The sequence below is a fragment of the Euphorbia lathyris genome, chromosome 5 (genome assembly GCF_963576675.1).
Source record: "Euphorbia lathyris chromosome 5, ddEupLath1.1, whole genome shotgun sequence".
Classification (NCBI taxonomy): Eukaryota; Viridiplantae; Streptophyta; class Magnoliopsida; order Malpighiales; family Euphorbiaceae; genus Euphorbia; species Euphorbia lathyris.
The window spans coordinates 84,694,516-84,710,281 of record NC_088914.1 but is presented as its reverse complement, the minus strand read 5'-3'; the positions used below and the strand labels follow the sequence as shown (position 1 = coordinate 84,710,281).

General features: G+C 34.1%; 2 protein-coding genes and 1 long non-coding RNA gene across 3 annotated transcripts; 2 read left to right on the top strand and 1 right to left on the bottom strand.

Moving 5' to 3' along the window:
- The first annotated feature begins 1,101 nt into the window (after positions 1-1,101).
- LOC136228670 (uncharacterized) lies at positions 1,102-3,136 on the top strand. The gene is made up of 6 exons (XR_010688804.1): positions 1,102-1,139; positions 1,489-1,536; positions 1,789-1,942; positions 2,218-2,310; positions 2,465-2,841; positions 3,010-3,136. It is a non-coding gene; the product is annotated as an uncharacterized lncRNA (long non-coding RNA).
- A 3,744-nt stretch (positions 3,137-6,880) lies between these two features.
- Positions 6,881-9,544, top strand: LOC136231184 (probable O-methyltransferase 3). The gene is made up of 2 exons (XM_066020493.1): positions 6,881-7,657; positions 9,236-9,544. Exons 1-2 carry the CDS (start codon positions 6,884-6,886, stop codon positions 9,542-9,544), a joined length of 1,083 nt encoding a protein of 360 aa, XP_065876565.1. The 5' UTR covers positions 6,881-6,883.
- Positions 9,545-13,030: 3,486 nt separating this feature from the next.
- Positions 13,031-14,600, bottom strand: LOC136230138 (trans-resveratrol di-O-methyltransferase-like). The gene is made up of 2 exons (XM_066019080.1): positions 13,731-14,600; positions 13,031-13,543 (listed from the first exon to the last, which is right to left on the bottom strand). The coding sequence occupies exons 1-2, from the start codon at positions 14,511-14,513 to the stop codon at positions 13,244-13,246; spliced, it is 1,083 nt and encodes a 360-aa protein (XP_065875152.1). The 5' UTR covers positions 14,514-14,600; the 3' UTR covers positions 13,031-13,243.
- Positions 14,601-15,766: the final 1,166 nt, after the last annotated feature.

Sequence of the window (15,766 nt, the reverse complement as noted above, 5' to 3'; positions counted from 1 at the left end):
TTGATTTCATTGTTCTGACTGTGACAGTTGTGAGAATTAGACCTAGATTTCAGTTCGATTTTAGTGTATTTCAATCCTTTCCCATCTCATGACTTGGTCTCACTTTGGGCCCTCTTCTGCGGTTAATTCGTTTTTTTTTTGCATGAGTTTTTCTTAATTTGAAATGGCATCTGGATTTTATTTTTCCTTTCTCAGTTCATTGCTTACCTTGTTTTGCTTGGCAGGACTGTTTGTTGGACAGAAAAAGCTGCGTCCACAAGCTTGGGATTGTTCTTCAGTTTAGGTGAGTTAATTTCTTAAATTTTGAATGGGTTTGATTTAATCTTTAATGGGTTTAGGGGTTTGGCAGCTCAATTTTATATTTCCCCTAGCAATTTGAAATCCTCCATCAAGTGCAGATTATTGTCTGAATTTGAAATCTCCGTAAATTGTGATTATAGTTTTGAGTTTTTATATTGTAATAATTATCGTTTTAAGTGAAATTTTATTTCTAATTTAAGACCTATCATGCTTTGGAGAATTTCTGTAGTCTCAATCTTGTTGGGTTTGAATTTTCATCTAGGTAGAAGGATAATATAAACCTAAGGAATAATATGGAATGGAAGTAATCCTAATCCTAATAGGACGTATTTAACAATCCTAATAAGAGAAGGAATAAGAATCTAACAAATCAGTATATGTATTTAAATAGTCTTTTGAACTAAGTTAATCCTCATATACTCATTTGACTGCTTCAATTTTCCCCTCCATAGTTGCAGCCTGCTCTGCTCTCCTCTATTCGGGTAATGACTGATAAAATTGTTCTTCGCTATCAACATGAAGAGTTTTTTTTTTTTTTGCACCTTATTCATATATATATATATATATATATATATTTTTTTTTTTAAATTTGCGCAATGCCCTTACATTAAAGAAGAAAGAAAAATCACCACCAGACCAGGATGTGATTCGAACCCATGACCTCCCAAGGCATAGATAAGCTCTCAACCACTAGGCTAAGAGTTTCACCACCATATATATATATATATATGTTAGATTCATTTTGATAGGAGGGTGTTTTCAATTCCCTTGAAAATGAATGTGTTTTTCCTTTCCTGGCAGGACAAACTCTTTGATAAATGAGAGAGAAATGAGAAAAGGTTGGTATTGTAGTTTTCTGATTAAGATTCTATTTTATTTTATCTTTTATAAAATCAATTTACAATACTCAAATGTAGGATCAAATGTAGGAAAAAGGTAAAAGAGTAGTTAAACATAACATACTCACACAAAACACACATACTCAAAAAGAATGTTTGAATCAGATCAATTCCATTAATTCATAGATTCAAGAACTCCTAATTCACTTCCTCTCCATCTCTCTTTTCCTAATTCTAATAAGCATGCGTCTTTTTATTTAGTTTTGTAAGGGTGAGTACATTATTCATGTAGTAATATTATTTATGTATTTTTTACTTCAGTAGCTTACAAATTATTGTCTTCTTGCAGTTCAATTTTGGGCTCCAATTGAAAAGATTTCATACCCTCAGCAAATAGGTATGCAGTTTTTGAAGGTGGAGAAAAATGAAAAACAAAGTACATAGTATATTGAATTTCATGTTTTTAGTAATAAAATATGGAGAATAATAGGGTGGAAATAATAGTATATTGAATTTCATGTTTTTAGTAATGAAAAACAAAGTACATAGTATGTTGAATTGCATGTCTATTATTGAATATATGCAAATGCTGATGATTTGTGAGAAATCTGGATGGAAAGAATAAAACCTGGTTATGTGAGTGATGCAGGATGGGAAGCATGGATTACTGCATGGAATTCTATGGAATTCAGAAGGAAGTGTATGCGGAACAAACTAAATTGATGTGGGGGCGATGAAACACAGCCTGCTGCAGTTACGCATACCGAGGATCGATCTCACATTCTGAAACATTGGAGCACTTGGTAAGCTCGTACGAAGATATTTTTTCATCTCCATATGCACCGACTAAGAACCAACTCCAACTACTTATATTTGAAATACATACTTGAGTTTGATGCTATGGAAGAACCACCCTCAATTCTAGATGTGGAAGTTTTCGACAGACATACTTGAGTTTGATGCTATACATACCATTGTTTGCTTAATCTAAATTATAATATAATGGGAACGTGCTTATTACGTAGTTCAGCTCATTTATTCTAACGACTGATTATATTCTCCTTAACATTTGTGCTAGTGAATGATGGGCATCCATCATTGGAATGTAGCCCAAGAAGCGTGCTATAAGTTCAGTCAGCAATCAAAGACCATATTTCTCTATAATATGCAGGTGATGAGCAGCTTCTCTCTATATGTCACTTCACAACATTGGTCAACTAGATTAACCTTATAATTCTAGCAGATTTTTCATTGCCATAAGAGGGGAAATTCCAAGGATAACATTCATAGTAAGATCATTTTCTTTCTTTCTTTTTTTCTGTTAGATATCTCACATGGCTTGATTAGGGAGCTATACGACTCTTTATGGCACGGTGAATGTAAGAAAAATTGATAGATTGGGTAGGAAGGAGAAAGAGCATTGGGTTGAGTGTATGAAAATGAAGAAACAAGATGTTATTACTATTAGTATTAACAAGCAGCAGGAAACATCAGCTGCTGCTACTCATGTATAGGAAATAAGGTTTTACCGGTAACTGATTCAACAACATTAATGTCTTCGTCAACTACTACTACTACTTTTGTGGATAAACATAAAGGGGATCATAAGATGAAAGCCATGTCTAGAATGAAAGATTTGATGAGATGGGCTGCTGCTGCAAAATCTCACAACAAAGTTAAAGCCATGCTTCTAGGAAGAAAGGTATTTCTTTACTATTATTGTTATAATGTTATAATTTCAAGAGATCAATGTGTAGGCTTATTAGTGCTTTAAATGTTCAATGTGAATAAATAGAATATTTGAAGTTTTATGCATATATTGCACAAACTCTTTTTCATTAGCGTCTCGTTCTTGTCCGTTTTATTACAGTCAGAGTTCAGTCATCAATCAAAGGGTGCAAGGAGAGGGAAGAAAGCATGACAGTGAAGAGCTATAGAGGCGGATGCGGATTCGGATTCAGTCCAAGCTAAGATGGGTATATATTATCACGCGCAGATTGAGGTGCCCATACCCAATACATGTAGTTGTTTTAATTCATGGATTGAGGTATACATTATCATGTTGGGATTATTAACTCCCAACTTATTTTTCTTATAATATGTACTTATTTGCTGAAAACTTTTGCGACATGGATTTTTTAGCTTTTCTCAATTTATGGCAGGAATTGGGTGTTAAAGGGAGTGATTGGCAGATCATATCTATTTATAAGTCCTTTGCAATTAGGTGTAAGTCTACAGCATATTAGGTTCAGTCAATTTATGGCAGGAATTATGTGCTGAAGGCAAAAAAAAAAAAAAAATATGAGTTGTAATTATAAGACTCAAATTTGTACATATATCATATACGAGTTCCCTTCAATCCAAATAAATTGATTAATTAAAAAAAAATTATTTTTTTTCAATGTTAATCACCGACGGAAAATGGTCGGAAATATTCACCGTCCAAATTGGAGTCGGTAATAGTTGGTTGGTGTTTGAACTTTACCAGCGGAATTTTCCGACCCAATTTTGGTCGGCATATATCTCCGACGGAAAGAGATTTGTGGTCGGTATGCGGTACCAGCGAGCCTTTTACCAGCGGAATACAATCCGCTGCTAATCCTTCGGCAACGTTGATTTCCGACCGAATTTGGAGGATCACCGACAGAATATTCCGTTGGTAAAACACATTTTTCTTGTAGTGACATGGCGGGATGGGCTTGTGTTGTGCACGCTGCAAGCCCAAAGGGGCATTTGTGTGTAGGGGTGTGTCAGAGATTAATAACATGAAGAGTGATTGTTTTATCCAATTGCTTCCATTTCTCTCATACGGCATAAAGGTTAATTCGGTCGGTTAACTATTTTATCAGGTTTTTGAAAACACTAACCATACACAAGTCTATTAAATTTGGTTAACCACTAATTGGTTAACCAATTATTTTGATCGGTTAACCTTTTATTTCAGTTTCTAACCATTACTAAATAAAATAATAATAATAATAATAATAATAATAAAACTTTTAATTTTTATTGTGAGTGGAACGGCGGGTTAATGGCGAGTTGAAGAGATTAACAAGAGAGATATGTGTGCATTGTGTACGTGTGGACTATGAATTGGACACTGGATTTTTCCCTTACCACAACTCTTTAAGGCATTAAATTACTATGTTTTTTGGACTAGAATTCTTAGCATCCGTGCTTTACCAACTAAGCTCTATCCATTTATATTAATTTTACTAATTATCTACTTTATAACAAATTTGATAGTACACGATATTTGGGATGAAATATTCCATCATTGAGTCTTAATCACCGAAAATAATTAGTGTTTCTTATTAAATTTTGCTATTGATCCCTATATTTATTTTAAGTGGGATAATGTATAATTATATGTATAAATATAAATATAAATAAATATATTTTTATATATTTAATTGAATTCGATCGGTTTCGGTTAACCGCGGTTTTAGAATATGAAAACTGTAACCATAACCATTAGCCACTATTTTTAAAATTAAAAACCATACACTAGTCCATCGGTTTCAGTTAACCTTATTTTCGATTTGGTTTCGGTTTGGTTTTTCGATTTTTCGATTTTACGGATTTTTATGTGCACCCCTAGTTTCTAATCCCTTCAAGTGCGTCCTCCCATCCGTTTTCGTTGAGTATATCACACATCTTCAATTTTACGTAGACTCAAATTCGCTGATCTATCAAACTTTTCAATATTGAATTTGGTAGGTAAAATCATGTCTAATAAATAATTGATACACCAACAAGCTCGACGCTCTGATATGACTTATTATTATTATTATTATTATTATTATTATTATTGTGTTAGGACATGAAGACCGCCTCATACGAATTAGTCAAACAGTTGAAAATCAAACAAAATAAACAAAACAAAAAAAAAACAACTTACAAGACAATTTTATAAAACCTCACAAATTCAGAATGTTTTCTAAAATTTCTGTCTAAGTATTTCCGAAACTCTTTATTTTTCTTTGCTCTCAAATGGTTTTTTTTTTTTTTATAAACCGGAAACTTGTATTACGAAGAAAGAAACATAACATCATTCTGAATACAAGAAGAAACAGAAGAAGGATAATCTTCTATAATAATTTTCATATGAGAGAGAGTCCGTGCCCAAAGAGCTAAATTATGAGCGACAACATTCGCTTGACCCTTCTCATATACAAGCCATGAAATTATACTGTATTTATATGATATATTTGATATATAAATTTATGAAAGTAGTTTAGGGTTGGTTGATCAAGTTAATCCCCATGAATCTAATCTGTTGTTCCATTAATAACCATAAAATTTAATTTATAAATTGAATTAATGCACAATTAATTGTTAATTTAATATATATACATTGATTTTTTTAGTGAAAATAGGCGAGTGGCAGGGTGGAATTCAGGACATCCCAACTAGGTCGGCACCCCTGTAGAACCCGCCTTGAAACCAAAGCCGATATTATTAAAAGAAAAGAAAAAGGAATAAAGCGTACAAGGTTATGAGAAACGGTAAATATGCCGTCCCGCAAGGTTGCAAAAGAAATCAGAAGAGCAAAAATTGGGGAGCTCATCCCACTAAACAGGAGCATTGACAGTTCTACCAAAGTTTGTTAAGGAATGAGCGACTTGATTGCATTCTCTATAGATGTGCGAAGCTACCAGATTAATTGAACTGAGTTGTTGTAGGCAAAATAACCATCCTGTTTAATTGACCAAAGGACGTCCTTAGAGCGAATCCGGAGTATCCCAACCACGTAGGCTTAATCACTTTCAACCCAAAGGTGGGTTCATCCATGAGATAACGCTGTTCTGATCGCAAAAACAGCACATGCAAGTTCAGCCAGGAAAGGGAAGGCGAGCTCCATGGAGAATGCAAATGCACCTAGAAACTGCCCTTGGTTATGAAACTCGTATTTTAAAAAGTTCAAGCTTCTCTATAAAAGGAAGTACATATAAACAAATACAATATCAACAAAGCCTTAGTCCCGAAATGATCCGGGTCAGCTAACATGAACCATCATATAAAACCGTGGAATCAAGTCGTGTCAACGACACAAATTCTCTTCCTTCACTCTGTTCCACTACCATATTTTCCTCAATATCCAATAAACTTATATCACTCTCGATCACTCTCTTCCAAGTTTGCTTAGATCATCCCCTACCCCTCACCATTACATCCTTTGCCACTCTTCAGTCCTCCTAACCCGCGCATCAAGCGGTCTTGGTCTTACATGGTCAAACCACCTTAGTTAGTTTTCCCTCATTTTGTTCTCAATAGATGTAACTTCTACTTTTGTCCTAATTATTTCATTACTCACTCAATCTTTTCCAATAAACCAATAAACAAGCAACGAATATAAATTTCCAATAAAATGTATTACATGTGCTTGAATTTATTTTATTTTGGAGAATTAATAATATTTATTCCTACACACATTGGATTTTCTTCCAGTCAAGATCATGCAAACAAGATCCTTAAAGATACGATTAATATTAAAACTCTTGCGGGTTCCACACCCTGATATGATTGAACAAATCATTACATAAAAGCGATTCTCTATTTATCACACATTCTATAACCAAAATAATGATAATAAAATATATTTATCCCACATTTTTTATGTGAGAAATGATGATAAAATTGGGAGTTCCTTCTGCTATAAATCAAGGTTTCAAATTTAGAGGTATGCATCAATTGATAGATAGATAATACAATAGCAAATTAAGCTATATTCCTTGAAATCAATGGAGATGGTTAGTGTAGAAAACATAGATGAGCTAATCAAAGCTCAAACCCAAATATGGAGTACTTCACTTTGTTTTATTAAGTCAATGTGCCTAAAATGTGCAGTTGAGTTAGGAATACCAGATATCATCAATAGCCATGGTCAGCCAATTTCTCTATCTGATCTTGTTGCTTCTCTTCCAATTCAATCCACAAAAACTGACCATGTTTTTCGCCTTATGCGAATTCTGGTCCATTCGGGTTTCTTCTCTATAGAGACATCCGCCGAAAAAAACAACCAAGAGCAATATAGGCTTACTCCAGCTTCTCGTCTTCTCCTCGAGAGCACCTCTTTAGGATACGGAGAGTTCGTATCTCTTGTCCTTGACCCAGTTATAATGCAGCCATTTGAGCATATGAGTACTTGGTTGAAGAGTGATGATCTGAACCCATTTATTACTGTTAACGGGAAGACGCTTTGGGAAAAGGCGAGCCACGAACCGAGGCTCAATAACTTGTTTAATGACTGTATGGCTGCTGATAGTGGTTTGGTTGCTAAGATGGTGATGATCAAGTGTAAGGAGGTATTTGAAGGGATTGATTCGTTGGTTGATGTTGCTGGTGGAACTGGGAATATGGCTAGAGCCATTGCTGAAAATTTTCCTGACATGAGTTGCACTGTTTTGGATCTTGCACAAGTTGTTAATGCTGACTTGGAAACCAGAAATAACTTGGATTTTGTTATTGGAGATATGTTTCAAGCTGTTCCTCCTGCTGATGCAATTTTACTCAAGGTACTGTTTCATTTTTATTACTATTATTCTCTCTTGTTTTAGTTACAATGCTATAATACATCACACCAATCAATCGATATCATTTGTGCATATTTAAAATTAAAAACAAATAATCTCACATGAATTAGTACGCATCTCTCTTTTGAACGATCCTATTTATTACTACAGAAGTATGATAGAAGTTCTCATTGTTTTGTTTGGTTGGCAAATGTTTTCTATTTTCCAAATTCCGAGCTAGAGATGCAATGGTGCCAACACATCCCAGTTGCCGGGAACTACCCTTTATAGGGTGGTCAAGGGGTAGTTTCCCCATACCACCTCTCTATCTTCATCTGCGGAGTGTTGATTGCACGTTTCAACTAGAGATGAAGAGTTGTGTATCTTAATTCTTCTTTTTCAATCCTGAGTCAAAAGGGCTTCATTTTTACTTTTTACTTAACACACTGTGTAGTTCTCCTATTTTGAAAAACGGTCTTTATCTTTTGTCATTGTTAACCCTTTGGTCATTCTATCTATTTTTTAGACTTTTAATCATTATATTTGACATAAACAGATAGACGGAAAATAACAGAGTAACATGGTCATTTTGTATTCTACTATAGTTGTCTTGAAAGCTAAGATAAGTTGGGTCAAAAATCTAAAAAAATAGACAAAAAAGATCAAAGGACTAATATTGACAAAAGTTAGGAATCTTATAATGTGTTTTTCAAAATATGACTAAATAATGTATTACGTAAAAATGTAGAGATTAATAAATTACTTACTTTTTTTTTGATGAAAAATATATTGTATTAAACATCAGAATGAGTACAAAGTACATAAAACAAAGGCACAGTCTTAACCCAAAGAAAAAATCATCCACCACAACTAAAAAAAAAACTTCACACCTTATACAAAGAAACTGACCCAAGCTACAGCAGCATAGCAAAAACCCAGCAACACCTACATAAAAATCAGTCAGTCCCCACATTAATGTCACACCTCCCAATTACATATAGAAGATCTATAATAACAATTCCTACTTAGTACCTGAGTCTTGACAAAAGAATAAACACTGTTTAGCACTTTATGAGGATCAAAGGCCTTTTGACAAAAAACCACTTCATTTCTTTCTCTTCATAGCCAATACACTGCTGCATTCAAAACTAACCTTCGAATTACAGCAGTAATAGATTTCCCACAAGCCCTTCTACCATACCAGCTGATAATTCTTCTCCAATTATACATGTGCGTTGAGTTATACGACATCTGACATTTATACAAAAGCTTTTTCCAAATATCCCTGCTCACTTGACATTCAAAAAATAAGTGAGCAGTGGTTTCATCTTGCCTTCCACAAAGGTTACATTTAGGATCAGTAGACAAATTTCACTTATTTAAATTAGCTTTAACAGCCAATCTACCTCGAAGCGCAAGCCATAGAAAGAAACTATGCTTAGGAATGTGCCTATAATCCCAAGGAATAATCCACCAGGTCACTTTATTCTTTTTAGGAACCAAAGCAAGATAAACACTTTTCACAGATTAAGTTTTATTGCTAAGTAAAATTGTAATGACTAATGAATGTTTAAAATGCAGTGGATATTGCACGATTGGAGTGACCAAGAATGTGTGAAGATACTTAAAAATTGCAAAGATGCCATAGCTAAGAGAAAGGGAAAGCAAGGGAAGATTATAATCATTGAAGTAGTAATGAGAAACAAAACTTGGGATGACAATGATTGGAGTGAAGCACAAATGTTGTTCGACATGGAAATGATGGGATGTATGGTTGGGAAAGAGAGAACTGAGAAAGAATGGGCAAAGCTCTTCTTTGATTCTGGTTTCATTCAATATAAGATACATCCTATTTTAGGCCCCAGAGCTCTCATTGAGCTTTTTCCTTGAAAAGGGTTGCATTGCATCTATAATTAATAATGCTGAAAATTCAGATTCCTATAATTAATTTGTAATGGAACTCTTATATAAATTTTATTTTAATAACGGGTGGGGTGGAGAGAGAGTTATGGATTTCCTTATCAAATATATAATCTTCGTCGGTAATTCCACTCATTTACAATCTCTAATAGATCTTACATTAGTTTCGAAGTGCGACAAAATTATTGGTTGTTGATTCTTAGTCCGAACCTTCATTAGATGTTTCAACTTTCCATTAAGGACTAATATTTGATCAAAATATATTGGTATGTGTTGTTGAATGTATATTGGTATATATTATTTATTCTCATTTTGATATGGATCGATTTCGGGACGTGTTAACTAATAAAGATGTTCTTCTCTAGCTAAGCTAGAAGGATTGAATCCCGGGTTTACGGTCTAAATTCGTAGGAAAATTATAGATTTCCCCATTGTTGAATGTTAGAAACCTTAATAAAATTTCAATGAAAAAGATAGAAATTATATTTGATAAAATTTTACTATCCTTACAATAAAATGAGCTTATATAGCTCAACAAAAAGAAATGGTATAAAGACCAAAAAGTCTAACTAAGGTTACAAGTCTTAAAAAGGGATAAGGGGTAGGATGGGAAGGGAATGCCAAAATGGCATTTAGGAAAATAAAAGAAGAGTACAAGCAATAAGGTTAAAATAATTGGGATGCAAGTAATTGTGGCAGCCTTGGTCAGCTTGTCCCCGAAACTTGGGTGTCTTTTCTTCTTGGTCTGAAAAAGTGGTTCTTCGTCCCTAAAGATCAGCATTCCGTCACTCAAAGTGGAGTATCCATCATAGAAAAGATTCGCCAAAGATAGAGCCACTTTGCAGAGCTCGGAACTCAACAGTTTTTGGCCAGGAGCAGCCCCACACACCGTGTGGGTCAGTTTCTGACTATATTAGTGTAATTTCTTCATGCAATCTCTCCCAAATCAGATCATACTCCACACGGAGTGTCGAAGGCTTGGCACGCCGTGTGGTGCTGTTTTGCTCCTTTTCTCGTTTATTGTCTATGCTTTGTTCCTCCTCCGACTTCCCTTGCCCACACTCGACCCTTGAAACAGATGCTCCGCATCATTCACTCTCTCTTGAGAAGAACTTGACCCCAAGATGCTCGCTACGTATGGATAGAACGTTTTAGCTTTAAGTGGACCCTAAACTCTCAAGACGAACTAAGGTGTTGTTTGAATTGAATTCAAAAAGTCCATTCCACCTATTATCGGATTCTCCTTGTCCTCATGAACCTTTCACGACATCTTAACTAGTGTCTTACCTAGTTCTCATCCTCTGTGGTACTCATCTCCCAATCTCTACCGGCATCGAATGGTATATCTTGGCCAAGCTTGTCAAACCACTTCCCAACACTTGCTTGGATGGTCTTCCAAATCTCCACATTTTGTCGAACGGACCAGCCTCAGATCCTCTTGATCTCCCCATCACTAACTTGAAGAGTCGTCACACCCTTCTTCCACAAAGCAATAATATTCATGATCAAAATGTGACGCTGAAGGATGACCTTTATCCCAAAGTAGATTGTTGACATTGTACTCGTCGTTGTAGCCTATCAAAACATAGCCAGCTATGTAATATATTGAATAGTAATGTTCTAATGGACCATTTTGCTGCTTTATTTATAGTAATGCAGAGTGACTCTTATTGTAACCTCTAAAAAAGTCTGGTATTGCAGCGTTTTTTATATAGTAGTACTTTTGGTTTATTTCTATGAAAATCATCAACATTGCTTCAAAGGTCCTATTGGGCGTGTCAAAATTGTTGCCTAGAAACTATTTTGGTGCTAGATAAAGTGGGATTAATGGTGTTGGGCACACATGGTGTGAAAGATTAGAAAATGAATTGGTGCATGTTTGCTTTAGAGTCCCATTGGGCGTGCCAAAAATTGTTAGCCATAATTTTCAAATTTTGATAATTTCAACCTTAGCTCTTGTGAGTGATTGTACGGGCATGCCAGAAAAGTTAATTCCCAATTATTTTGGGTTCTAAAATATGCATTAGACTTGACTTCTAACAATTAAACGATTGGACGAATGGTGCAAGGATTGATAAAAATCCTTCTTGGGTTCCTACCTCCACTATATAAAGTTTAACTCGCTAAAACAAGTGTAACTAAAATGAAATCAACACAAATGATTTGAGATTTTTCTCTTTTTATTGCGTTTGAAAATATGTTTAGGAGGAAGACGAGGACAAAGTTATGTTTAGGAGGAAGACGAGGACAAAGTTGGAAGTTATCTGTTAAAATATGTTAGTTTTACAATTTTTTTTGAAATGAGCTAGAAATGTAAACTAACCCTCTAAAAGGGGCTAGTTTAGTAATTCTCCTGAAAAGGGAGAAAAAGAATTACTAACTAACTCATAACATAATATTAATGTAATTCGGTTAATTATACCTACGTCCACAAAAAAGATATGTAGAGAATTCATAAAACTCTCAAACCGAAGTTTTTTTAAAAAAAGGAAAAATTCTATACCTAATGTTTTCCCAAAAACTCTTTACATGTCATGGAACCGATTGAACTAAAAACTCGAACTGATAGTTAAGGTACAATCATATATTTTATGTTAATATCTCTGACACACCCCACACGCAAATGCCTATTGGGCTTGCAGCGTGCACAACACACACTTATCCCGCCATGTGTTTTTAATACCACCAATTAATGAGGTTGCCAGGAGTGGAACCCTTGACCGTTTGGTCTTAGAGGCTCTGATATCATGTCATGGAACCATTGAACTAAAAGCTCGAACTGATAGTTAAGGCTCAATCATATATTTTATATTAATCTCTGACATGTACCTTATTTTCCTCTCTCGTTGTTAAAATTTGCTATACCCAGGGGCGGAATCGGGGGGGGGGGGGGGGGGGGGGCGCCCGAGAATAAAGAATTTTTTTTTTTAGTAATGGTATCTCTTAATATTTTGGAGAGAATTATATTGACTCTATGTAGTATTATGTCAATGTTTAAAGGTAGATGAGATGGTTAAGGATGCTTGCTTTTATTTGAGAGGTCCTGTGTTTGATTCCTTGGCTAAAAAAATTTTGCTCAGCCCTAACGGCCTGGACTTTGCAAAATTTACCGTCAACCGCACAGTTAATTTCGAATTTTTTTTTAACGTTGAATTTTTTTTTATTGATATGTTTGAGCCCCGCGTCATTCGGAGTCCTGGTTCTGCCACTGGCTATACCTAACATTCTCTTGTCTTTGGTTGAGAAAGTTTGCTCTACATTGAGGCTATACATCCTTTCAAAATGAGATTCTGGACTATAAACATTAATTAGGTTGTGGCCGAATTTTCAACTAACAATTTTGGGACTGTGAGCAGTTTGATCATTACTTAAGATCCAATACAATAATACAATGATCCATCCTTTAATTTTAACTGTTTACTTTAAGAACATTGACATATATTTAAGACCCATAAAACCACCAAGCACATCATCCACATGGTTAATTAAGCTATCCCATCAACTTAATCATCTAATCATGATTCCATCATGGAGATGAGATCTCTGATTAAAATATTTAATGGGAGAGATTTGCCTCCCGTATCTACCCTGCTCGAATCTGGATTAGTCTGGATTATCATCAGTTTAGGATATCAAATAATTAGAAAAAAAAAATACAAATAAAAAACATTATGGATAAACTTCAATAATAGATCTTAAACCTAGAATGGGGATGATCTTATAGCCACTATAGCCAGCAGTAGAAAAGAGTTTTGCCCATTCTTTTTCATGCCTTTCCTTACCACAAAAAAACACCATCATTAGCATATCAAAGAAGAGTTGAGTTTCAATGGCTTCATTGTCTCCTTTCTCAATCTCCTTCACCATATCTATGATAATCACCTTTCCTCCTTTCCTCCCTTTAATTGCTTCTTTGCATTGCTCCAAAATCTTCAAGCATTCTTGGTCGCTCCAATCATGCAAAATCCACTGCTTTTGGCGGATAAAAAATGAAAGAAAAATAAATGCAATTTTCTTATCACAGTAATAAGTAAATTTACTGTGTCGCTGACACGACTTGATTTCACGGTTTTATATGATGGTTCATGTTAGCCGACCCCGAATCATTTCGGGATTAAGGCTTTGTTGTTGTAGTAGTAGTAATAAGTAAATTTACCTTTAACATAACTGCATCTGCAGGAGGAACTGCTTCAAACATGTTGCCTGCTACAAATTTCAGATTAGGAGTGTCATGGAGGCCGTCCACCACTTGTGGAAGATCAAGGACAGTGCATTGAATGTGAGGAAATGCTTGGGCTATGGCTTTGGATGTAGTTCCAGTTCCACCTCCAACATCAACTACTGAATTCAACCCATCAAACACCTCTTTCCCTTCATCTACCAGAATATTAGTAAGCAGCCCAGAATCATTGGCCATAGCTTTGTTAAATAAATTGTTGATTTTAGGATCATGGCCAACATAATCCCAAAAAGCCATCCCCTGAGAAGTATGAAATGTGGTTGGATCATGATTAAGGAACCAACTGCTAGTAAAATGCCATGGTTTTGCTAAAATAGGATCAAGATTGAGTAGTAATAGCGGTGCTAAACTAAAAGGGTGGTCCTTTAGGAGTAGCTGAGACGAATTGGTAAGAACATACCCTTCTTCTTCTTTTTCTTCTTCTTTATCATCATCATTTAATTTTGAGAGAGCAAAGAAACCAGAATGAATCAAAAGGCGCATCAGGCGAGGAAGGCAATGAGCTTTGGTTGGGTGGATATATAGAGCAGAATTGAGCTCAGAAATAGTGATGGGTTTTCCATGGTTATTGATGATATCTGGAATCCCCAATTCAACTGCACATTTTAGACACATGGAGTTCATGAAGTTGAAGATGTGGTTCCATATGTGAGCTTGAGCTTTAAGAAGCTCACAACTATTATTCTTTGAATTATTCATGGCGATGATGGTGTTATTCTTTGAAGTTTGAAGCACACTATTTATTGAAATCCGGTTCTACGTAGGATATTTTACATGTAATTATGTTTGTGGTCATGGATATAACGTCAAAAAAATTCTGACGAGCAATTTTATTTTTAAGGTATGATTTAGACTTAACATTATTACAAGTTAGGCAGATATCAATAATATACGTCTCTTCTCACCAATGAGTGTGCTATTATTGTTAATTGGTCCGATGTTTAAGATATCAATAATAGAAGTCTCTTTATTGTTCATTAGTATCTGATGTTTAATTTATTTTTAAAGTTGAAGTTGATTCAAGTTTTTCATTGCGATTTTATTTTATTTATTTTTTATTATTTTCGTAACATCGGTATCGTTTTTATAGTCGAATTCTTTAGAATTTTTCGTTTTTTTTTCTCATAGTCATTTCATACTTAAAAGTTAATAGGCACAATTTTATTCTATAGCTCGAGAATGCTATAATTTTTCAACATACCCGTATTTTCTAGAAAAGAGCCAACTAATATGAAAATAAATTAAAAAAATAAACTACCATGTGTTCTGCATGAGTTCAATTATTTTTTTTTTAAATCCAAATATTCCGTCCAACTTAAATATGTTTATTTCAAAATCTATTTTTAAATCACAAAAAATAATATGAAATAAACTCAAAAAGAAACAAAACAAAAAAATCTTTCAGTATGAACCATATGATGAGAAACATATATAGAAATCTAATAATATATGTGTTTTTGTAATAATTCCTTAAATTGGTCATGTTTAACGCAAGTCCTCCAATTATACAATTTATAACGGCAACGAATAAAATGATTATGGAATAAGGTATAAACTTGGTCGCATAATTATAAGGGAGAATGAATTTATGTTTCGCATATCAAACCGTAGAATTTGAAATATAAAATTTCACACAAGAAGTAATTTTAAGCTCATTGAGAGAAAGTTATAAGATAATTATATTTATGATATCTGAACTTTATCGTATTTCGTACTTTTAAGATAATGTTAAATTTTTTTATTTCGTAGATTAGAGGTAAATTTTCACTTTCTAAAAAAATGTTATGGACAATTTTGAACCTCAACCATGTAATATGTAATTTTAATAAAAATAATATAAGAATAAAGGAATATTTTAATAAGATATTGTATAAAAAATATAATTCTCTATTAAATTAAATATTTAAAAGAATTGAAAATGAAATTTAAATAATATAAGAATAAAGGAATAT